This window comes from Felis catus, chromosome B3 (genome assembly GCF_018350175.1).
Source record: "Felis catus isolate Fca126 chromosome B3, F.catus_Fca126_mat1.0, whole genome shotgun sequence".
NCBI lineage: Eukaryota > Metazoa > Chordata > Mammalia > Carnivora > Felidae > Felis > Felis catus.
The window spans coordinates 33800970-33827413 of record NC_058373.1 but is presented as its reverse complement, the minus strand read 5'-3'; the positions used below and the strand labels follow the sequence as shown (position 1 = coordinate 33827413).

Sequence of the window (26444 nt, the reverse complement as noted above, 5' to 3'; positions counted from 1 at the left end):
GAGTACTTCCGAAGAAGGTTTATTGCCTCCCTAAGTACAAAAGACCCTGCAAGTACCAGCCAAAGGCCTTTCATGATCAGGGTGAAGGGGCTCTACTCCGGAGGAAGGGAGAGGCTCTGTGCCAGGCCAGGCCTTTAAGACTTTGGGTTTTGAATCCCAGCTGCGTGCCAAGTGCCAGGTCCTTTAAAACTGGGTTTTGAATCCCAGCCGTGCACCAAAGAAAAAATGCAAGAGAGTTTTGGCGCAGGGTGAGCTTCCCTCACTAATCCTTGAGGGCTGCCTGAACAACAGGGGTTGAAATCCCCAGTTGGAGGACGAGGGGTTGGGGTGGCACCATTTTTCCCCAATACCAACAGGAGAGACCAACACAGAGCGCCCAGTGGGCAAGACCTGCTGACACCAAACCCTGCCCCTCTGTGCCTGCAAATGCTTATTTACTGGGGCAAGACTCACACTGAGACAACACAGATGGCCTCTCCTCCAGACAAGCACAGCTACCTCCACCCCCAGACACTAAGACATAAATAATGCTTTTTTTTTTCTTTCCTTTTTACCAGTCTTCTTTACTTCTTCTGGAATCAGGCTCATAGTTTCTGATTTATTTTTTGTCATTTCCTTTCATCATTTTTTTTTTAATCAGGCTTTTTTATTCCTTTCTTTTTTCTTCTTTTCCCTTTGCTTCTGCCTTTTTTCCTCTCTCTCTTTTTCCCCACTTTGTTTTTCCTTGGAATCAGAAAGATAGGTTTTTGATTCTGTTTGTTTTTTTTTCTGTTCCTGTTCTTTTTTCTCTTTTTCTAGAATCAGGCCTACCACTGATTCTAGATTTATTCCAGGATTACTTCAACAAACAAATCAAAGCGTATGTAGTTAAAGGTCCAAACACTCCACCACTGCAAGCAAGGAGGAGCTCTGCAAATGACTGACCAGTGGGAAAAAGCAGCCAAAACACAACAGCAGAGTGGATACAGCATACACCAGAAACACTTCCTGGAGTGTGAGGCCCTGAACAATGTTAATTTTTTTTTTTAATGTTTATTTATTTTTTGAGAGAGACGGAGTGTAAGCAAGAGAGGGGCAGAAAGAGAGGGAGACACAGAATCCGAAGCAGGCTCCAGGCTCTGAGCTGTCAGCACAGAGCCCAATACAGGGCTCGAACCCACAAACCATTAGATAGTAACCTGAGTTGAAGTCAGATGCTTAACCAACTGAGCCACCCAGGTGTCCCTCAGGCCCTGAACAACGTATGACCCCTTTTTAATATAGTAGTACTCTCAAGTGCAGGAAACATAACAAGCTTTTAAAACACGCAACAGACAGAAACTTACCCAAAATGACAAGATGGAGGAATTCTTCCCAAAAGAAAGTTCAGGAAGAAATCACAGCCAAGGACATGCTCAAAACAGATATAAACAATATATTTAAAATGGAATTTGGAACAACAGTTATAAGACTACTAGCTGGCCTTGAAAAACACAGAGAAGACACCAGAGATCAAAGCAGAGATCTCTGCAGAGATCAAAGACCTAGGAACTAGTCAGGATGAATTTAAAAATGCTATACCTGAGATGCAAAACAAACTAGATACAGTGATAGTGAGGACTGAAAAAGCAGAGAATAGAATAGGCGAAATAGAAGATAAAATTATGGGAAATAAAGAAACTGAAAAAAAGAAAAGGATGTTACTAGATCATGAGGAGAGATTTAGAGTACTGATTCTATAAAACAAAACAATATCTATATTATAGGGGTCCCAGAAGAAGAGGAGTGATAAAAAAGGGCAGTAGATAGATTTGAACAAATTATAGCTGAAAACTCTTATCTAGAGAAGGTAACATGCATCCAAGTCCAAGAGGCACAGAGAACTCCCTTCAAAATCAATAAAAACAAGTCAACACCATGACATATCATGGTGAAACTTGCAAAATACAAGGATAAACACAGAATTCTGAAAGCAGCTAAGAATAAATAGTCCTTAATCTACAAGGGTAGACACATAAGGTTAGTAGCAGACCTGTCCATTGAAACTACGCAGGCTAGAAGGGAAATATTCAATGTGCTGAATACGAAAAATAAGCAGCCAAGAATCCTTTATCCAGCAAGGCTGACATTCAGAATAGGAGAGAAAGAGGCTTTTCCAGACAAATAAAAACTAAAGGAGTTTGTGACCACAAAAAAAAAGCCCTGCAAGAAATTCTAAAGGGGGCTCTCTGAGTGGAGAAAAAAAAGGAAACAGCAAAGACTATAATGGACCAAAGAACAATAACACCAATTCTATAGGTTAACACAATGGCACTAAATTCGTATCTTTCAATAATCACTCTGAATGTAAATGGACTAAATGCTCCAATCAAAACACACAGGGTAGCAGAACAGATTTAAAAAACAAGATCCATCTATATACTGACTATAAGAGACTCATATTACACCTAAGGACACATGCAGATTGAAAGTGAGGGGATGGAGAACCATCTACCATAATAATGGACCTCAAAAGAAAGCTGGAGAATCCATATTTATATCAAACAAACTAGGTTTTAAAACAAAGACTATAATAAGAGACTAAGAAGGGCATTATATCATAATTAAGGGGTCTATCCATCAAGGAGATCTGACAATTGGGATGCCTGGATGGCTCAGTCGGTTAAGTATCCGACTTTGGCTCAGGTCATAATCTCATGATTCATGAGTGTGAGCCCTGCATCGGGCTCTCTGCTATCAACACAGAGCGTGCTTCAGATCCTCTGCCCCCATCTCTCTCTGGCTTCCTCTACTTGTGGTCTGTTTCTCTCAAAATAAATAAATGAACTTTAAAAAAAACCTAACAATTATAAATATTTATGCCAATGTGGAAGCACCCAAATATAAAAATCAATTAATCACAAGCACAAACTTATTGATAATAATACCATAATAGTAGGAGACATTAATACCTCACTTATAGCAATGGAAAGATCATCTAAGCAGAAAATAAACAAGGAAACAATGGCTTTGAATGACACACACTGTACCAAAATGGACTTAACATATATTCAGAACATTTCATCCTAAAGCAGCAAAATCCACATTCTTCTCAAGTACACATAGAACATTCCCCAGAATAGATCACATATTGGGTGACAAATCAGCCCTCAACAGGTACAAAAAGATCAAGATCATACTATGCATATTTTCAGAATACAACACTACGAAACTTGAAATTAACCACAAGAAAAAATTTGGAAAGCCTTCAAATACATGGAGGTAAAATAACATCCTACTAAAGAATGCATGGGTTAACCAGGATATTAAAGAAGAAAAAAAAAAATACATAGAAGCCAGTGTAAATGAAAACACGACAGTCCAAACCCTTTGGGATATGGCAAAGGCAGTCCAAAGAGGAAAGTATATTGCAATTCAGGCCTATCTCAAGAAGTAAGACAGGTCCCAAATGCACAACCTAACCTTACACCTAAAGGAGGTAGAAAAGGAGCAGCAAATAAAGCCCAAAGCCAGCAGAACAAGGGAATAATAAAGATTAGAGCAGAAATAAATGATATAGAAACAAAAAATACGGTATAGAACATACCAATGAAACTAAAGGCAGGTTTTTTTTTAAGGAATAAAGAAAACCAATAAACCCTTAGCCAGACTTCTCAAAAAGAGAGAGCTCTAACCCAAATAGATAAAATCACGAATGAAAGAGGAGAGATCACAACCAACACCACAGAAATACAAACCATTATTAGAGAATACTATGAATATTGTACGCCAACAAATTGGACAATCTGGACAAAATGGACAAATTTCTAGACACTCACACATTACTAAAACTCAAACAGGAAGAAACAGAAAATGCTGGACCATAACCAGCAAAAAAAGTGAATCAGTAATCAAGAATTTCCCAATAGACACATCTGGGTGGCTAGGTCGGTTAAGCATCTGACTTCAGCTCAAGTCATGATGTCATGGTTCATGGGTTCAACCCCACATCAGGCTCTGTGCTGACAGCTCAGGGCCTGGAGACTGCTTCAGATTCTGTGTCTCCCTCTCTCTCTGCCCTCCCCCACTCATACTCTGTCTCTCTCTGTCTCTCAAAAATAAATAAATGTTAAAAAGAATTTTTTTTTCTTTAAGTTTCCCAACAAATAAGAGTCCTGGGGGGGGGGGGGGGGGGTAGATGCCTTCCCAGGGGAATTCTAACAGACATTTAAAGAAGAGTTTAATACCTATTCTTCTCAAACTGTTCCAAAAATAGAAATGGAAGGGAAGCTTCTAAACTCATTCTATGAAGCCAGCATTACCTTGGCTCGAAAACCACACACACACACACACACACACACACACACACACACACACACACACACAAAAGTCTCACTAAAAAGGAGAATTACAGACCAATATCCATGATGAACCTGGATGTAAAATTTCTCAACAAGATACTAGCAAATCTAATTCAATAGTACATTAAAAGAATTATTCACTAGGGCTCCTGGGTGGCTCAGTCAGTTAAGCATCCAACTTCGGCTTAAGTCATGATCTCGTGGTTCATGGGTTCGAGCCCCGTGTTGGGCTCTGTGCTGACGGTTCAGAGCCTGGACCCTGCTCTGTGTCTCCCACCCTCTCTTCCCCTCCCACCCCCTCGTGCCATGTCACTATGTCTCTCTCTCTCTCTCTCTCTCTCTCTCTCTCTCTCTCTCTCTCACACACACACACAAAAATGAATAAACTTAAAAAAATTTTTAAAAATAAGAATTATTCACCATGATCAAGTGGGATTTATTCCTGGGCCAAGGGCTGGTTCAATATTTGCAAATTAATCAGTGTGATACACCACATTAATAAAAGATAAGAAACATGATTCTTTCAGTAGATGCAGAAAAAGGATTTGACAAAAGCATCCTTTCATGATAAAAAACCTCAAGAAAATAGGGACAGAAGGAACATACCTCAATATCATAAAAGACATATACGAAGGGCCTACAGATAATATCACTCTCAACAGGGAAAAAATGAGAGCTTTTCCTCTAAGGTCAAGAACATGACAGGGATGTCCACTCTCACCAATGTTGTTCAACATAGTACTGGAAGTCCTAGCCTCAGCAATCAGATAACAAAAAGAAATAAAAGGCATACAAGCTGGCAAAGAAGTCAAACTTTTACTCTTCACAGATGACAGGATACTACGTGGAAAATCCAAAAGACTCCACCAAAAAACTGCTAGAATGATACAAAAAAACTGCGAAGTTGCAGGATATAAAGTCAACACACAGCAATTGGTTGCATTTATATATATCAATGATGAAAATGCAGAAAGAGAATCAAGGAATTTGACACAGACACTCAGATCAATGTAACAGAATAGAGAACCCAGAAATGGACCCACAAACGTATGGCCAACTAATCCTTCACAAAGCAGGAAAGAATATCCAATGGAATCAAGACAGTCTCTTCAGCAAGTGGTGCTGGGAAAACTGGACAGTGACATGCAGAAGAATGAACTTGGACCACTTTCTTTCACCATACACAAAAATAAATTCAAAATGGATCAAAGACCTAAACACAAGACAGGAAGCCATCAAAATCCTCAAGGAGAAAGCAGGCAAAAGCCTCTTTGACCTTGGCCACAGCAACTTCTTATTCAACACGTCTCCAGCGGTAAGGGAAACAAAAGCAAAAATGTACTGGGACTTCAAGATAAAAAGCTGCTGCACAGCGAAGGAAACAACCAACAAAACTAAAAGCAACTGACAGAATGGGAGAAGATATTTGCAAATGACATATCTGATAAAGGGTTAGTTTCCAAAATCTATAAAGAACTTATCAAACTCAACATCCAAAAAACAAATAAGCCAGTTACAAAATGGGCAGAAGACATGAATAAACACTTTTCCAAGACATCCAGATGGCAAACAGACACATGAAAAAATGCTCAACATCACTCATTGTAGGGAAATACAAATCAAAAGCACAATGAGATACCATCTCACACCTGTCAGAATAGCTAAAATTAACAACTCAGGCAACAATAGATGTTGGCAAGGAAGCAGAGAAAGGGGAACACTTTTGCATTGTTGGTGGGAATGCAAACTGGTGCGGCCACTCTGGAAAAGAGTATGGATGTTCCTCAAAAAATTAAAAATAGAACTACCCCACAACCCAACAATTACACTACTAGGTATTTATCCAAAAGATATAAAAATGCTGATTCAAAGGGGCACATGCGCCCCAATGTTTATCAATAATGCTATCAATAATGCTATTATTTTATAATAATAGCCAAATTATGGAAAGAGCCCAAATGCCCATCAACTAATGAATGTATAAAAAAGATGTGGTATAAATATACAATGGAATACTACTCAGGGGCAAGAAGAATCAAATTTTATCATCTGCAACAACATGGACAGAACTAGAGTGTTTATACTAAGCGAAATAAGTCAGAGAAAGACAAATATCATATGATTTCTTTCATATGTGGAATTTAAGAAACAAGAGATGAATATAGAGGGAAGGGAAGGAAAAGTAAGAATAAAGGCAGAGAGGAAGGCAAACCATAAGAGCTTCTTACATACACAGAACAAACTGGGGGTTGCTAGAGGAGAGGCAGGTGGGGCAATGGGGTAAATGGTGATGGGCATTAAGGAGAACATCTGCTGGGATGAGCACTTGGTGTTATATGTTAGTGATGAATCACTGGGTTTTACTCCTGAAATCAATACTATACTGTATGTTAACTACCTTGAATTAAAAAAAAAAAAAAAAAAAAAAAAAAAAAAGACTGGAATGGAACTGAAGGATTTGCTTCCAAGTTCACTCATGTAGTTAGTGGCAAAGATCATTTTCTCACTACCTGTTGACCAGTGGCTTCAGTGGGATTCTCAACAGGGCGACTCACAGATGACAGTTTGCTTCTTTCTCCTAGAGACAGTGATCTGAGATAGAGCTACCAAGTAAGAAATTACCTAAGATGAAAACTGCAGTCTTTCATGACTTAATTTAGGAATTGACATACTATCACTCCTGCCATGTCCTATAAGTCACACAGACCAAGAGACAGGAAAAATGCAGAAGACTATACAAGGTTGTGAATACCATAATATGGGGATAACAAGAATATCTAGGAGACTGGCTGCCAAAGATGTATACATAAAATTCATAAACTTAGTTTTCTATGTCTTCATGGCTAAAATGGTATAATTTTGTAAATTTACCTGGTATCATGAGAGGCTGTTGAATCTACTTCCTAGATCAAAGAGCATATATCAAACTCCTTAACACTTCGTATATAGAGGATCGTATGTTGTTTACATCTTCCTTTTCAAGCTAAGCACCTTTTACTTTTTTCTTGCCTTATAGCACTGTGTATGACTTTCAGTACAATGTTAAATATCAGTGTCAAAAGCAGATATCTTTGCCTTGTCTCAATGTCAGAGAAGTGTTCAATCTTTCATCATTACATATGAAGTCTGCCGTAGGATTTTCATGCATGTTCTTTATAAAATTGAGGAAGGCTGCCTTTTATTCCAAGGCTCCTAAAGGTGTTTAAATGAGTGAAAAATTACGAAAAAATCTTTTTCTCCAACTACTGAGGTATCATATGCTTTTTCTTTTTTAGAAGGATAATATAGTGAATTATAATGATTGATTTTCTATTATCAAACCAAACTTTCATTGCTTTCATTCATTCATTCATTCAACCTTAAATTCCACTGGGCTTCATGTATTATCCTTTATTATACTGCTGAATTCAGTCAGCCCTTATGTTGTTAAGCCTTTTTACACCCATCATTGTGAGGTCTATAGTTTTCTTGTAATGTTTTTGTGTGCTTTTGGTATTAGAGTAATAATACTGGCCTCATAAGATTTGTACAAGGTTACTTGCTCCTATATTTTCTGAAATAGTTGAGAACTGGTATTATTCTTTTCTTGAACATCTCTTAAATCAAATTTACTGTTGAAGCTATGTAGGCCTACACTTTTTTCTGGGGGGAAGATTTTACTTATGAAGCCAATATCATTTATAGGAGTGATCAAATTTTGTATTTTTCCTTGGGTCAATTTTGATTGACATTCAAGGAATTTGAAACAAAAAAAAAATAAAAATAAAAATAAAAGAAGGGGCGCCTGGGTGGCTCGGTCGGTTAAGCATCCGACTTCAGCTCAGGTCATGATCTCACGGTCCGTGGGTTCGAGCCCCGCGTCGGGCTCTGTGCTGACAGCTCAGAGCCTGGAGCCTGTTTCAGATTCTGTGTCTCCCTCTCTCTGTGACCCTCCCCCATTCATGCTCTGTCTCTCTCTGTCTCAAAAATAAATAAACGTTAAAAAAAATTAAAAAAAAAAAAAAGGAATTTGTCCATTTCATCTAAGTTGCTTAATTTATTGACATAATCTCTCCTCAGTCTTTTGAGGTCTCTATCATATATAACTGTGTCCACTTGCTCCTTCCAGATAACAGTATTTGTGTCTTCTTCTCTCTTATTTCTTGATCAGAATGGCTAGAACTGCACTAATACCGCAGTCACTAGCCACATGTGGCTTTCAAGTTTGATTTGACTGAATCAAATTAAAACTTCAGTTTCTCAATTTTAAATAAATTTCAGGTGCTTAACAGCCATATGTGGCTTTTAGATAGCATGGTTGGAGAACATTTTCATCTTTATAGAAAGTTCTAATGGACTGACCCAGAGCTTTAAAAATTTCATTGCTCTTTTTGAAAAAATAGCTTTTGGGGGCACCTGGATGGCTCAGTTAAGCATTCCATTTCTTGATTTTGGCTCAAGTCATGATCCAGGGAATTGGGATAAAGCCCCACATCGGGCTCCGCACTAAGTGTAGAGCCTGCTTATGATTCTCTCTTTCCCTATGCATCTCTCCCCTACTCATGCACATGTGTGGTCTCTCTCTCTCCCTCTAAAACTGGAAAAAAAGAAAAATCAGCTTTTGGTTTCCACTGATATTCTCTGTTGGTCTGCTTTGTATTCATGGATTGTAGTTCGTCACTTCTCTCTACTTATTTTGGGTCTAATGTGCTCGTCTTGTTGTAGCTTCATAAGGTAAAAGCTTAAATCCTTGACTTTTGACCTTTTTTCCTAACATAAGGACTTAAAGCTATCAATTTTCTTCTAGGTACTTCTTTAGTTGCATTATGCAAGTTATGTTATTTCTATTCTCATTCAGATCGAAGTAGTTTCAAGTTGCCCTTATAAATTTTTCTTTAACTCATGAGTCATTTATACATGTTGTTTATTTTCAAAATATTTGAGGATTTCTTGAGGGGTGCCTGGCTGGCTCAGTCAGAAGAGCATGTGACTTTTGATCTCAGGGTTGTGAGTTCAAGCTCCACACTGGGTGTAGAGATTAGTTAAAAAATATACATGTATTTCTCAGATATCTATTACTTATTTCTATTTTAATTCCATTTTTGTAAGACTTAAATTTCATTTGAAATTCCACAATGGAATTCCATTAATTGTATTTGGCCAGATTAAATTTTCAATCATTTGTGGGACCCCACACATTTGTGGGCCTGAGGTCAGGGACATTAAGGTAAGCACTGTCAGCAAGGTAAGGTGTATCAGAGGGAGGGAGAGAGAAAATCCCAAGCAGGCTCCAGGCTCTAAGCTGTCAGCACAGAGCCCAATGCAGTGCCCAAACCCACAAACCATGAGATCATGATCTGAGCCGAAGTCGGATACTTAACCAACAGAGGCACTCAGGTGCCCCCTACATTTTTAAATGGTTAAGGAAAAAAATATCAATAGAAAAATAATTTTGTGAAATGTGAAAATTATATGAAATTTAAATATCAGTGCCCATAGTAAAGTTTTATTGGAACATAGCCATGTTCATTTATTTATGTATTATCTATGGCTCCTTTCACAGTAGAACTGAGTTGTTTCAACAGAGACCATAAGACCCACAGAGGCTAAAATATTTACTTTCCAGCCCTTTGCAGAAAGTTTACCAACACTTACTACACATCCACATTACCATCTGGTGCCATTTCTCTTTATTTTACTTTTTTAAGTTGGTTGATTTGTTTTTGAGAGAGAGAGAGAACAAGCACATGTACACTCAAGTGGAACAGGGGCAGAGCGGGAGGCAGAGAGAGAATCCCAAGCAGGCTCTGCACTGTCAGTGCATAGCCCGACGCAGGTCTCAGACTCATGAACCATGAGATCATGACTTGAGTGGAAATCAACAGACACTTAAACAACTGAGCCACTCAAGCACCCTGGTGCCATTTCCCTTTAGCTTACAGAACTTCCATTATTATTTCTCATAGAATACACATTATGGTGGCAAATTCTCTCAGATACTTTTTATCTGAAAACATATTTATTTAAGGTTCATTTATAAAGAATATTTTTGCTGATAGCTTAACATTATGGATAACACATTGTGCCAACACTAAATTCTGTTATGTTCTTCTGAAGACTGTTGATTTTTCTTTCAACAGATAGTTAACTTGTCTGGACCCAAACTAAAAATATAGAAATTTTGCCTGTAAGTTGGGATTTGTTTGGGAGGTAGGAGACAGCTGTGTTCTGGTTTATTTTGGGCCAGGGCGAGATTTTAATTATGATTTTTCAACATCTTTTCATCTCCATTGCTTTAATAAGTCAGGTGTTAATATCATTATTCCCCTGTATTTGATAGGCCATATTTTCTCTTCACTGCTCTCAAGATTGTCTCTTTGTCTTTGACATTTAGCAGTTTGTCTACAATGTGCCTAATTATGGTTTTCTTTTGTATTTATTCTACTTGGAGATCATTAATCTTCTTGGATCTCTAAGCCAGGTTTCTAACAAATATAAAAAGTTTTCAGGGGCGCCTGGGTGGCGCAGTCGGTTAAGCGTCCGACTTCAGCCAGGTCACGATCTCGCGGTCCGGGAGTTCGAGCCCCGCGTCGGGCTCTGGGCTGATGGCTCAGAGCCTGGAGCCTGTTTCCGATTCTGTGTCTCCCTCTCTCTCTGCCTCTCCCCCGTTCATGCTCTGTCTCTCTCTGTCCCAAAAATAAATAAACGTTGAAAAAAAAAATAAAAAAAAAAAAAAGTTTTCAGCCATTATTTCTTCAAATATTCCTCTGCTTCTTTCTTTCCCCCCCTCTACTTATGGGATTCCAACTAAGGCAGGAAGTATTCAGCTTTTCTCCCACAGGAGCTACACACAGATACAAAAAGTGTGTGTCAAAAAAGCAGCAAACTTGAAAATATCACCTACTACAGTTGTGTGTTTTGAAGTTTGTCTCCTATTTGGTTTGCACTGCTTTGCTGACAGGCTTCCCTGTGTACTTATAGCTGTCAGCCAGGTACGGCTGGCAGAATTCATACTCTAACTTTGGGTTTTAGCCCTCTGGCAGCTTTCCCAGTTTCAGATTTTCCTCCTAAATTCCAAGTTGTTTTGCCAGTCCTCACCTTTGTTCTCTGATACCTCAAGTCAGTATGGTTGTGGTTTTCCATCTCTGGGGCTATGAGAGTGGGGAAGCACCTTGTACAAAAACCCACAGATTCACAATTCTTATCCACTACTTTACTTACTTCAAAGAATAAACTCTCCTCTGGTTTCTGCTTCTTTATGGTATTTTAGTGGGGAGTTTTTTGGTCTTTTTCCAATGCTTGCAAATCATTTTGTTATTTTAAAAAATTTTCCAGGTAATGCAAATTGGTGCTGCCACTCTGGAAAACAGTGTGGAGGTTCCTCAAAAAATTAAAAATAGACCTACCCTATGACCCAGCAATAGCACTGCAAGGAATTTACCCAAGGGGTACAGGAGTACTGATGCATAGGGGCACTTGTACCCCAATGTTTATAGCAGCACTCTCAACAATAGCCAAATTATGGAAAGAGCCTAAATGTCCATCAACTGATGAATGGATAAAGAAATTGTGGTTTACATACACAATGGAGTACTACGTGGCAATGAGAAAGAATGAAATATGGCCCTTTGTAGCAACGTGGATGGAACTGGAGAGTGTTATGCTAAGTGAAATAAGCCATACAGAGAAAGACAGATACCATATGTTTTCCCTCTTAGGTGGATCCTGAGAAACTTAACAGGAACCCATGGGGGAGGGGGAGGAAAAAAAAAAAAGAGGTTAGAGTGGGAGAGAGCCAAAGCATAAGAGACTCTTAAAAACTGAGAACAAACTGAGGGTTGATGGGGGGGTGGGAGGGAGGGGAGGGTGGGTGATGGGTATTGAGGAGGGCACCTTTTGGGATGAGCACTGGGTGTTGTATGGAAACCAATTTGACAATAAATTTCATATACTGAAAAAAAAAAGTTTTACATAGGAAAAAATAATAATAAATAAAATAAAATTTTTTCCAGGTTTTATCATTGTTACCTGTGGAAGGGTTCATTCACCTTGCCAATTATCCATTACCTAAAGCTGGTAGTCCCCTGTTTTTTTAAGAACAATCTCCCAAAATTCAATTTGTAATTTTATAGAGTATAAAATTCTAATTATTGGTAGTACTATAATATAAAATGGAATAAACTTCTTAAAATAATGGAAAAGCTCCAACTTCCATAAATGTAAAAATCAATTTGCATGTAAACACAGAACAAATGTACGATTTCCTCACGCAGCCTATACTGTACATGGTGCCTTCCTATTCCCGAACCCATATACACTAAACTGGAATACAATCAGGCCTAGGGTTGTCAGAACATGATGAAAATCAACAAAGCAAATAAACCACTTGCAACTATTTAAAAGTTAAAAAGAATTAAACTCCCAAAAAGATTTGTAAACTGGTTTAAATAATGTCCCATGGATTAAAAGATTTAAAAAGGAAGATGAGTAATTGAAATAAAACTTATTGTACACCTTTTAGAAACAATAGCAATTAATTCATTGTAACACTTAAGGATGGTCTTTTTAAAATGAAATACTTACCTTTGTTCTTTCTAAAATGAGAAAACATTTTTAATAGTATTTTTCAAAATGCATTACATATTTACTTATACCAAGACAGCAAAAGTAAGAACTGAAAAAAGAATCCACAACATTTGCTTTTACAAATTCTACTTACATTCTCCTTTCACTGATAATTAGATACTAAAATTTCATGGAATTTCAATCACAAAACTGTAAAATCAACAAAGTAAATCTATGGTAATTTGTAAAAAGCTCAGAATCTGTAAGTAATTTTGGTCCATTATATGGAAACTGCTAAGTTGGGGTTTGAGTATTTGAGTATTCTGAAGGATCTCTTTATTCTCACTATAGCAGTAGCAAAATAACTATAATCCCACAATAAGCAAAACAATCTATTTTCATTCAGAATGAGTATAACAAATAGAAAGGAGGAAATGGAGACCACGGGCATCTTTTCACACCAATTTTATATAAAAAAAAAAGAAAGAAATAGAAGAAAAAGAAAAAAAAAGAAAAGAAAAAAAAGAAATATCCACTATGATTCTATCATTCTTCCTTAATCCAAAACATTAATATGGTGGTTTTTCTCTAAACCAGACACAGAAAAGTCTGATAGGAGAACTGCAATCAAACTAAGTGGATTAAGCAATGATACACAAAAGCAACACTGCTGATGTTGAAATTCAAGCATAAGCAAGCATAACAATCAGCCAAAAATTGGAAAGAGGCAGAGGAAACTTTTGGTAGTGTTGGATATAGTAATTATCTATATCATGTTAATGATTTCACAAGTGCATATATATGTCAAATTTTACCAAACTCTATGCTTTTGCATGCAATTTTATCTCAACTAGATTTCAATAAAGCATTTTTTAAAAATTAGCAGGGAAAAAATCATTATTCATTTTTACCCATCACTCAGCTACTTTAAAGACAAAAGTGGAAACAAATTCAGAGTCTATAACCAAGTATAATCAACAACTCATGGATCACAGGCAAAGAGTCGTCCAAGTTCAAAGAAGAGGTATATCAACTTTTTCAAAAGAAAGAACTTAAGTCTCAATGGAAGAATCCTGAGACTGGTCAAACGATTATGGAGGTGACATTGCCTATGCAATTTATGTCCCACCCTGGTGCAAAATGCTCCTGGTTTCCATTTCCAAACAGATATGTGATGACACAGAGTTTATCAGGATTTGCAGCCTTACTGTACTTCTCTTCCTTGCACCTCTGCAGAATCTCTAAGCTCCTCTGGTGGACTGGGTGTTGGAGAAAGCTAAAACTATCCATACTTTTCAAAATTGCACATGGCGCTGTATCATCATGTCCTTAGGAAGCAAAAGAAAAACAAAAAATGGAGAAAAGAAAAAGATTACATAAGCCCAAACCAATAGAGATTCAAGGACAATGCTGCCAACTATCTTAAGAATATATATAAGTGTATCAAGTAGTTAAATGTGAATAATTTTTCTAAGTTGATTTGCGGAAATTACACAAAAATAAAAGGAAAACATAAAGGTATTTTTTAGATATTCCAAGTATCCTTATCAGTATTCAAAGTGTTGTGAGATAACATCACACTGAAAATTTCTAATTTAAAATATTAGGGAAATTTCAAAACAATTTGTATGATTTAGCTATTTTTTTAACAGACCCATTTTTATCAGGTCTGAAATATAATTAGCATATAGTTGGCAACAATGCAAGGAACAATGATGGAACACCAAAGAGAAATATACCCAAAACAATTTACCAAAAGTTAAACAATTCTTTCACAAATCTTGCAATAAACCACACTTGTAGGAATTCCAACAAGTGTGTCAATGTTTAAAGAGCAGGAAGAAAAGCAAAACAGAGCAGGAAAACCCAGCAGCACTTTGGTATTTATAAATCTGAAAAGAAAGTTGGAAAATGTACCTCACCACCACTTCTTAGTCAAGTGAGACAGGATCAACTACTGGTGGGAAACGGAAGAGAGCATGTTCACATAAGGACCAAAGCCCCAGATTAGTGCTACTGAAACCATGAGTCACTCTAGCAATGATGAGGATTTGGGGGATGTCAGTACCATTAATATTAGCAACAGACGGATTTAAAAGAGAATAGGCACCGCCAGTTTTGGGAGGTGGTGTTGAGTATCATTTACTCAAAGAACATCTCTAGGGATAAGACGTTATATTCAAATTTGTGTAGGTTTGCCTTTAAAAAACAAAAGGGGGGAGAAAAGGGAATGGTTTAACAACAGAGGCAAAGTAAGCAACACAATGAACTAAAGTTTCATTAGTGCATATTTACTCTATAATTTGGAATGAGATACTATATAGGAACAGTTCTCAACACAGGATCATTTAAAAAGTTAAACAGAGGCAGAGTAGTTCAAACAAGTTGGCAAAGCATGGTTTAGTCTAACCATAATTCCTTAAACTGGATCCAGAGAAAAGGCATCTACATTTTAGCTGAACACATGGAATCTTACAATACGTTATATAAGAATAAACACATAAATAGCAGGCTTTTAAAAATGAAATAGACGTGAAAATTATTTTCACATCCAATATTAAAAGAGTAAACGAATAAAACACTATCTCATCCACTGTGGATAGCCCACAGCTGCAAATGTTCAATGTTTCCAAAAGAGACAAATATTATCAAGTTATCTATCATTTCTAGGTCAAAGAATACCTCAGTAAAAATATTCTTCACTCATTACCAATAATTCTCCCCTCCATGTTTGACGGGCTACATGAAGAAAGAATGCTTAGGCAAAGAGACTAGCCTGTACTTGGTTAGTTGCTGGTGATAGAAGGTAAGTATCAGTTGAAGGGGACCATTTGAGGGAAGGGGGGGGGGGGCGAGAAACAAACACGTGGTGAGTTCTATTTATACTCCCTCCAAACTGTAATTTTAAAAAGTTATCACTAGACCTTTAGGCCTTTCAATAGCTATCTTAATAATCTGCCAGTCAAAAATAGTTTTAAGGAGATTATGGTATTAAAGCATTTTATGTAAAAGTTCAGGTATTAAATACACTAAATTAGTAAGCAGTTTGAAGAAATCACTTGACATTACTACAGCCAGCGCACTCTTTTATCTAATTAAATTGTAGCAATGCCGTTAATTTTATAATTGTGACAGGTTTATGTCTCACCATCGTACCTACCTTATTTTTTTTTTTTAATTTCTTTCATTCTGCTTTCTATGCTTTAACTCTTGTTTTAGACTATAATACTATTTCGAAACCTTAAGCTGACCTTCCTGTTGTTTGCTGTGTGTAACACCTCCCTGTTAAGGTGGTTAGGCTTCCTAGGATAAGTATAGAAATACATTTTCAGTGAGTCTTCTTGTCTAAGGAGTCCCATAAACTCTTAAAAGATGTTTATTAATGTTGGTGTACGCTAGTTCCTGGTCTAATTTTGATAATTTCTTAGCTTGAGATCATGCATCAAAAACACAGCATAAATTCAGATCCCATACCTATGCATGGTAAAGACATGGGCACTGATTTTTTTACAGGTAATTTAAGAAAAATCTCATCTAGAGGTGCCTAGGTGGCTCAGTCGGTTAAGCATTCGACTTCAGCTTCAGCTCAGGTCATGATCTCACAGTCTGTGAGTTCAAGCCCTGCATTGGGCTCTGTGTTGACAGCTCAGAGCCTGGAGCCTGCTTCGGATTCTGTGTCTCCCTCTCTCTCTGCTCCTCCCCTGCTCATGCTCTGTCTCTGTCTCAAAAATAATAAAATAAAAACATTAAAAAAAGAAAAAGAAAAAGAAAAATCTTATCTAAAGCCTAACACAGATTGCTAAGGTCCTTCTTGTTTCTATGCTCAAGGCCAATGGACAGAATTTTTCAATTATCTTTTCAGCGACAGAAAAGTCCAAGCTCTTCTAAGATACTACCACATAATGGGAACTCAATCCTAGCTAATCGTTCAAATCTGAAGCCATGTATCTGATCCTAAAGTAGTTTCTGTAATACCAGCTCCTGGGCCTTATGGCCATAATAAAGGTATATCTATCTCATACACAGTAAAATCCACCAATCTCAAGTTTAAATTTGATAAGCTTAAACAAATATTTACTTCCATATAATCCTCAATCAAGAGGATTTCCAGGGGCGCTTGGGTGGCTCGGTCAGTTAAGTGTCCGACTTTGGCATAGGTCATGATCTCACAGTTCATGAGTTCAAGCCCCACATCAGGCTCTGTGCTGACAACTCAGAGCCTGGTGCCTCTGGATTCTAAGTCTCCCTCTCTCTCTCTCTGCCCCTCCCCTGCTTGTACTCTGTCTCTGTCTCTGTCTCTCTCAAAAATAAACATTAAAAAAAATTTTTTAAGGATTTCTATTATCCATGTTTCCATTATTTCATCCCCTTCCAATCAATACCACTCTTGTCCTCCCAGAAACAATCAAGTTATGGTTTCTATCACTATGTATTATTTTGCCTGTTCTTAAACTAAACAAAATCATATGCATTATATCCTGGCTTTTTTTGCTCAGTTTTTGTGACTCATTATGAGTATGAGTAGTTTGTTCTTTTTTACTGAGGAATAATGTTACATGGTAGGAATGTATCACAATATGGGTTATCCTTTCTTCCACTGATGGGATATTTGAGTGTTTCCAACTGGGAGCTGTTAAATTAAGAGGCACCCCTCTTCTTTTTTAAGAGATATTTGAAGCTATAAATTTACCTCTAAGCATTGTTTCAGCAGCATCCCAGTAAGTTTTGGTGTATATTTTCTTCCATTCATCTCAAAATATTTTAAGTTTTTACTTATTTTGAGAGAGAGAGAGAGTGCAAGCAGGGGCAGGGCAGAGAAAGAGGAAGAACCCCAAGCAGGATCCATGCTACCAGCACAGAGTCTGACAGAGGACTCAAACCCACAGACTGCAAGATCATGACCCGAGCCAACATCAAGAGTTGGACGCTCAGGGGCGCCTGGGTGGCGCAGTCCGTTAAGCGTCCGACTTCAGCCAGGTCACGATCTCGCGGTCCGTGAGTTCGAGCCCCGTGTCAGGCTCTGGGCTGATGACTCGGAGCCTGGAGCCTGTTTCCGATTCTGTGTCTCCCTCTCTCTCTGCCCCTCCCCCGTTCATGCTCTTTCTCTGTCCCAAAAATAAATAAACGTTGAAAAAAAAAAAAAGAGTTGGACGCTCAAACAACTGAGTCACCCAAGCACCCCATCAAACTGTTTTCTTTCTTTCTTTTTTCTTAATTTTTTTTAATTTACATACAAATTTTTTTTTATTACGTTCCTTTATTTTTGAGAGGCAGAGAGAGACAGAGCATGAGCAGAGGAGGGGCAGAGAGAGAAGGAGACACAGAATCCGAAGCAGGCTCCAGGATCTGAGCTGTCAGCACAGAGCCTGACGTGGGGCTCAAACTCACGTGCCGTGAGATCATGACCTGAGGTGAAGTCGGACGCTCGACTGAGCCACCCAGGCACCCCTAATTAACATCCAAATTAGTTAGCATATAACCATCAAACTGTTTTCTAATTACCTTTATGATTTCTTCCTTGACCCACTGGTAATTAAGAGGTGAGATCACAGTTCGTGAGATCGAGCCCCATGTCTGTGCCAACAACACAGAGCCTGCTTGGGATTCCTTCTCTCCCTTCCTCCCCAATCTTCTGCTCACACACTCTCTCTCAAAATAAATATAAAAACAACAACAACAACAACAACCCTGGGACACCTGAGTGGTTCAGTCAGTTAAGCGTCAGACTCTCGATTTCAGCTCATGATCATAAGTTCGTAGGTTCGAGTGGCACAGTGACACTGCAGAGCCTGGCTGGGATTCTCTCCTTCCTTCTCTTTCTGCCCCCCCCCCCCCATCTCAAAATAAAACTTTAAAAAGAAAAAGAAAAAAAGAACTCTTCCTTTGGGGCTCCTGGGTGGCTCAGTCAGTTAAGCGTCTGACTCTTGATTTCAACTCAGATCATGATTTCACAGTTCGTAAGTTTGAGCCCTGTATCCAGCTCTGCACAACTTGCTTGGGATTCTTCTCTCTCTGTCCCTCTCCCCAACTCATGTGCTCTCTCTCAAAATAAAAATAAACTTTTAGAAGTGTGTTGTTGAGTTTCCATGTTTTTTTTTTAATGTTTATTTATTTTTGAGAGAGAGGAAGGCAGAGTGTGAGTTGAGGAGGGCCAGAGAGAGAGGGAGACACAGAATCTGAAGCAGGCTCCAGGCTCGGAGTTGTCAGCACAGAGCCTGATACAGGGCTCAAACTCATGAACCATAAGATCATGACCTGAGCCAAAGTCAAACACTTAACTTACTGAGCCACACAGGTGCCCCTCCAGATATGTCTTACGACATATTATTTGCGCTCCTCTTCTCTCATTACTATCTTCTTTTGTATTAAACAGATGTTTTCTAGTATATTCTTACTTTTTTGTCATTTATTTTACCATCATTTTTTAGTTATTTTCTTAACAAATGCCAAGGGAATATAGAATTAGCATCTTATAACAATCAAGTCTGGATTAAAAACCACTTAATTTCAGTAGTATATAAAAATGTTTCCCAGGGTGCACCAGGGTGGCTCAGTCGGTTAAGCTTCTGACTCTCAGTTTCCACTCAAGTCATGATCTCATGGCTGTGGAATTGAGCGCTGTGCTGGGCTCTATGCTGAGTCAGCCTGCTGGGGATTCTTTCTCTCTCTGAGCCTCCCCTGCTCATGCTCTATCTCTCAAAAATAATTAATTGATTGATTTTTTAAAATGTTTCCCCTATATAGTTCCATTCCCTTCCTCCTCCTTTATGCTGTTATTATCATACAAATTTACACCTTTAAATGTCATGCCCATCAACAGAGATTTATAATTATTGCTTTGTACCAGTCTTTTAAATCAGATCGGGGCGGGGGGGGGGGGGGAGTTACAAAATGTAAAAAATATACTTTTACTATATTTTTTATTTAACTCTATAGTTGTCTTTAATGTGCTCTTTAGTATTTCATGTTACTGTCTAGTGTCCTTTCATTTCCACCACAAGAACCCACTGTAGTATCTCCTGTGAGGCAGATCTGATAGTAACAGTAGCTCAGGATTTGTTTATCCAGGAATGTCCTAATTTCACCATCACTTTGAAGGGCAATTTTGCTGAATACAGAATTCTTGACTGACTCTCTTTTATCTTTCAGCACTTTGAATATATCAAGCCACCGCCCTCTAGCTTCAATGGTTCCTGATGATGAATCAACTGTCACTCTGAGAATACTTTGTACATGATGAATTACTTCTCTCTCGCTGCTCTCAATATTTTCTCTCAGGACAATTCAATTATGATGTATCTAAGTTTGGATCTCTTTGAATTCACCATTGTAGTTTGAACCTCTTGGATATATAGATTAGTTTCCTCATCAAATTTGAGGAGTTTTTGGCCATTACTATTTCTTGAAATGTTTACTGCCCCTCTCTCTATCTTTCTGGACTACCAGAAATCAGTGTACTTTCTGGTGTCCCATAGCTCTTTTCATTCTTATTCATTCTTTTTTCTTTCTGTTCCTTAGAACAGATCATCTCAACTGATCTGTCTTCAAGTTCACAGATTCTGGCCTCTGCCTGTTCAAATCTGTTGCTGAATCTAGTGAATTCCTCATATATATATAAATTAATATTTTATATTTGGTCAGACATTGTTCTCAAAATTTGCATTAGTCTTCAGACATGGTTGCCTTTGAACATATTTAAAATAGTCATATTTTTTCTTTGCACATCCCATAATTGTGTATAGAACAGCAGATATTTTTTTTGAGAGTGGAACAACATCTTTATTTTTTTAAACAATATTTTTAATTATTTACTTAATAATTTAAGGTCTTCTTTTCACATTTACATGTCACTCAAGGAACAGGAATTATTTTTGTGAGTTTTATTAAAACATTTAATTTGCAACAAGTTTATAACAAATTTCATATTTTTATATCTTCACACTTTTAAGAGTAGGAACACAAATATTTTTAAAAATATAACACGGCAATTCTGGAAATCAGATTCTCCCTTCTTCCCAGGATTTAATGTTTCATGTAACTGTTGCTATCGTCTGGGACTTTCCTGAACCAATTCTATAAAGTTTGTATTCTTTGTCATATATGACCACAGAGAAATCTCTCATCAGTCTGCTTGGTGCTCAGCTAATTACTGAAGGCAGATATTTCTACATGCCTGGAAGCAATAAACCTCCCTGTCTTTGTCAAAGTTCACTGTGCATGTGTTTTGGGGCACACCTTCAACACCCTGCTAATCTGCTAGGCAGTTTACAACTGTCTTCTATGATCTCACCTTTGCTTCCTGCTTGCACAGAGCCTGAAGGTCATAGAAGTGAGAGAGAAGGATCTTCTTGGGTCTTTCCTGAGCATATGCATAGGACTGGGCATGTACACAGCCCTATGTATGTACACGACTATCTAGACTTCCATGAAGATACAGGAAATTTTCAAAGCCATTACTATAGAGACCTCATTTCCAGCTTTTCCTTTTAAGTTTTTTAGTTAGTTTTTGCCCCAACTGCTATCTACTACTAGCAGGGAGTTGCACTGTTCAACAAGTACTTCTGATTATTTTTGGACATCACCCCTACATAAAAGGCTATTCACACTGGGCAAGCTCTGAGTCAGGTTAAAGAAGCAAGTGGGTGTCAGGTTTTCCAGGGAACCACCTAATATGCTGAATATAATTCTCTGGAAATGGGGCTTTTGAAGGACCTCCAGCCTCCATCTACTACCTGTAATGGCTGTCAAACTGCTGATATTCAACGTGTCTTTGACCTATTGGTTTTCAAGGCTATCATGGGGAGCTGGGGACGGAAGAATGCAAACAGTGTAAATTAAAAGGCTACAAAGTGCATTGTCTTTACCAATATTCAGCCTTTTTTCTTGTATAAACACTTTCTAGATTACTACAGGCCTTTGATAAATTTCCTGAGTTCTGACAAAGTTATTCTGACATTTTCTGCAAGTATTTGTGTTGCTTTTATGGAAGAGGTTCTTATTCTACCATTTCACTGACATTCCATCTAAGACACTACTCTTAAACCACCATACTACAGTGCCTGATACAGAAGTGATTTATAAAAAATATTCAGAGTTTATTTTGTTCATAAAAATCCATTTAATTGTCTTAAATTAAGGGTACATTTAAATTTGGGAAAGAACTGTGGACAGAGTACTGCATAGAGATCCTAGACCCTTGGTGATATCAAAATCAGTTTTAGTACCTGGTCATTTCTGGAAATAGATGGTCCATGGAACCCTTACCCTTCTCCCACTTAGAAAGAAATGATAGCACATTAGAGTCATGCAATCCACTGAGTGGGTGGGGAAAAGGAACAGGTTATGTGGGGCAGGTTATGTGGAAACCATTATAGCTCTCTGTGAAAACTATATCAATGACTTCAGCTTCTCTCCTGTAGATGAAGAAAAAACTGACACTTTGAACTCTCTTGTTCTTGCCTCTTTTCCCTATACCACAACTGAACTCCCCATTTCTGTCTAGCTGTTTTAGATTGATTAAAATACTCCAAAAGAGCTACATAAAACATCACTGCACTCACTTCTACATACAGCATAATTCATGGTCAAGTTATGATCTCTCCTACTCTCTTCCAGAATCTTTCTTATTCAGGAAGAGGCAAGGTAAATGACACTACGGGAATGTCTGTTTTCTCATACCTCACTGCTGACCAGACAAATCATTACTATTTCTCAGGCCAACATGTACCTTTACTCAGATGGCCTACTTATATGACTCCATTAAGGACATTTTATGGTTTCCTGATTACCATAATATACATTACACAATTTTAACAAATTTATCCTTGAAAAGAATAAATTGAATTAGTTTTTATTTAAAAGTATTAAATAGCACTGTGTCCTTTAATTTGGAAGTCTGTATACAATAGTCAAAAAGTAGATTTTAATTTGATATTCTCATTTGTGTTTGGTTTGCTTGATGATGAAAAAGAATGTCAGGGATTTCCATAAGAAAATCCAAAATTTTTTAGTTTACCATCAACTATTGTTGGCAATCAAGTTAAACTGTTGCCAGTTTAGCTAAGAGCCACTAAAACTTTTTTATACAGATACTCTCAAAGGAAGTGAAAAATATATTGTACTTCTGCAGTCTACATCTTCTTTCTTCATTAAAGTATTATTATCTCTGACCTCTTATTCAAAATCTGAACTTGATTACCTTCTGCCATCCACATATTCCACTTCTACTTAAATAATCTCTAATTCCTATTTCATTTTCACATGTGTGCACACTATTTATGGTCATTTAAAAGTTCTGAATCTACTACTCATCCATTTTCAGTTATTCCAATAGTTTTCATTTTGCAGTGCTACAATGTTCTAATTTAATGGCATCCTTTTATCCTAAACCCATCAGAGAACAGTAAGTGGTGAGAGATGTGGAAGGAGCAAAAAAGCTGAATACTTGCACTGACACTAATATACTGTAATACAATTATTTCCTGTAACAAGTCTGTTCCATCATTGCCTCAAAATACAAATGAACTATGGAATTTCTTTTTCTTGAGAAAAAATGAAATTTAAGAAGTTAATCGAATGCGATTTCTGGGTTGTTGGTAATATTCTACTTCTTAATCTAGGTGGTAGTTCCAGGGGTGTTTTCACTTGTGATAATTCATTGAGCTATACATTTTGGGGGCACACTTTTCGGTATGCATGCATGTTATATCCCAAAATAAAAGAGCTTTCAAAAAGTTTATTATATGGAAGCTCCGTGCTGGCCAGAAAGGAAAAATAGATTAAAAACCAAGAAGAATTTAGAAATGATCAAAATAGAAATAACACAGTATCATTTTGCTGATCATTAATAACATTACATATCTTTGTACAAATTGATAATAATAAACCTACAATCAGCTTTCATAAATAATATTTTAAATACCAAAGGAACATACAAACAATGTGAATAATGTTTACAGAAAGCAATATTTTCAATAGTAAATACAAGAAAAGTTTCTTCGCTTAGTTATACCTTAGCAGGATACTTACCAATTTTTTACATTTTCAAAATTAATAAATCCATTGTAATAAATAAGAACATATCTTAAAGGAAAAAAAATCTTTCCTTAAAGCTTTTTTCAAAGAGAGCCTCTTAGAAATAATTTTGTAAAAGACAAAGCAGGTTTAAGATATTCCTTTTATTTTCCAAAAAACTGTATTTCTCTCTACCTACAAAGGCCAGTTTGCATGTATTATAATTTGAAAAACAGAAGCTAAGCTCAATTAGCATTTTTCTCTCATTTTAGAAATACAATCTCCCAAATATGTGCATTCACCTGAAATATATAAAAGCTGAACCTAAAAGTTTTACTGCTAGTACACATACCAAAAAGCCATATATGTAAGTCTGGGGGTCCTGAAAGCACAGATGTGTCCTAGAGAACTTCTACTGAAGCTTCTCTGGGCAGAAAAACTTATTTTAAATCACTACATATATATTAGAAAATCCTCACTATGCAGCAATGGTCTATCTAAGGCTAGAGCTACAGCAAGCAACAGTGTGGTTTCCATTAAGTGGCAAGTGCTTATGAAGATGTCCTCCCACAGAATGTGAAATATGGCATTTTATGATTTAAGGGGAAAAGACACAGAAAAAGTATCCTGCTTCATTCATTTCTAAATTTCAAAGTAAAATTCAATGAACTAAAGAGTGGGAAGAAAAGAAATTTAACATTTGTAAACAGATATTTTATATGTATCATTATTATCTGACTTTACCCCACAATTTTGAAGGCAATATTTTTAAGAAAAACTTCTTCAAATAGTCACAAAACCTTCTTCAAGAGAAGAAATGACACTTGACTGATACTGAAGCCAGGTTATCTCTAACTAGACTACCCTACCTCTATCCCAATTTTTCTATCTCCTGATTTATTCTTCCACATTAAATTATGTTTCATTTGGAGTAAAAACTATGGCCTAAGAAGAAAATAGAAAAAGGTATCAATATTTAATTCTATATAAATAATGGTAAGGATCATTTGTTTTTTTGTTTAAAAATTTTACCAATGTTTTACTAAATGCCTATTAAATACCAGGTGTCTTACATACATTACTCCTCTCAGGATTTATTAATAAAAATGTACCAACACATATATACACACAAACACCATATATCCACTTAATCATATAAAGTTCACTAGAACTAATAAGATCTGAAAATGATGTCAGGATATGGTAAGAAAACAGAAGAGAACAAAATTATGATATCTCTATTTTAAAAAGATAAAAAATTAAAAGATGAAATATGGTAGAATACTAATATCTACTGCTTACCAGTTTTTCTCTGAACGTGTCTTTTCCCAGCTTCCCTGAAAGCAACCATGGCTCTGAAAAAAGCTCTGAGAACTGCCCATCGGAAAACTGCTACAGGATCAATTCCAATCATCCCAGAGATAAATGCATTCTTGCTACTTCTTAGAAGAGCTACAATGTCAGGGCGCATATGATCTGTATTTTTTTCCCGGAAATCCTACATGAAAAAAGTACCAATGTTATTTCTGAAAAAAATATTAAACCAAGAAGACAATGGGTGACAATGGGTCTGAAAAGTGGCTAAATAAGGACTATAGAAGTGATTTCTGTTCTAGGTAGCTAACTGGATCAGAGACCTTCTATAAAGTCCCATCCAACCCTAAAACTACTGAATTCTATAATACATTTCATTTAGAGTGAATATTCAATTATTTTATTGCAGCTTGTTAAACATTGAGCCTCTCTGAAGGGGTATTATATAAAATGACCAGAGAGTTGAACAATAAAAAGGAGGCAGACATAAGACAAGGAACGGTGTTCTAAGCAAAGGAAACACCTACTACCCACAGGTGGTGATGAACTGGACAAGTTAGGAGATAAGCAGTAAAACCAGGGGCTGGAGCATTCTGGGCAAGGGTGAGAGTGGTGGAAGATTTGGCAAATAAATGGGTTACGTAAGCCTGAGTTGGGAGTTTGGGTTTTATTCAAATGTAAAGGAAAGCCAATGGAAGGCTAATGACATCAGCTAAATGTTTTATAAACAACACTGGATGTTGCAGAGGGAATGAATTTGTGCAAAGAATTAAAAAAAGGAGAACAGCTACTACAATATTCCAGGTAAGAGCTAATTGTGACTTTAGACTACATTGGTGGTAATACTGTAAAGAGAAAATAGTTATTGCATTTGGGATATGTTTTGGAAGTAAGGCTGGTAATTTGCTGGTGGATTAGGCCCCAGTGAGAAAATGAGGGAATAAGCGTAACACCTATATTTTGGGTTTAAGTAACTAGGTGGATAGAGGTGCCATATTGATATGGATAAGCACAAAGAGAAGGTTTAGGGAAAGGAAATGAGACCAAGAGATTAGTTTTGTACAAGTGAAGTCTGAGATGGTGAGGATAAAGATAGCAGTAAGTAACATTTATTGAATGGTTATTATGTACATGGCACTCCTCTGAGCATTTTACATGTGCTATCTCATTTAAGCTCATTTCATCCACCTAACAACTCCTTAAAATAGAGAATATTACTATTATTCCTATTTTATAGATGAAGAATCTCAGTCA

General features: G+C 37.1%; 1 protein-coding gene across 12 annotated transcripts in view; it reads right to left on the bottom strand.

The window, feature by feature from the left end:
• The window catches only part of MYO9A (myosin IXA), a 280504-nt gene that overhangs the window by 136306 nt on the left and 117754 nt on the right, over positions 1 to 26444 (bottom strand). For 11 of the 12 annotated variants that reach the window (XM_045059075.1, XM_045059073.1, XM_045059076.1 and 8 more), the window contains 2 exons: positions 25179 to 25374; positions 14072 to 14191 (listed from right to left, as the gene is read on the bottom strand). In XM_045059075.1, coding sequence (XP_044915010.1) covers positions 14072 to 14191; positions 25179 to 25374 — 316 coding nt within the window. The remainder of the gene's footprint in view (positions 1 to 14071; positions 14192 to 25178; positions 25375 to 26444) is intronic. The other variant, XM_045059078.1, reaches the window with a different exon arrangement.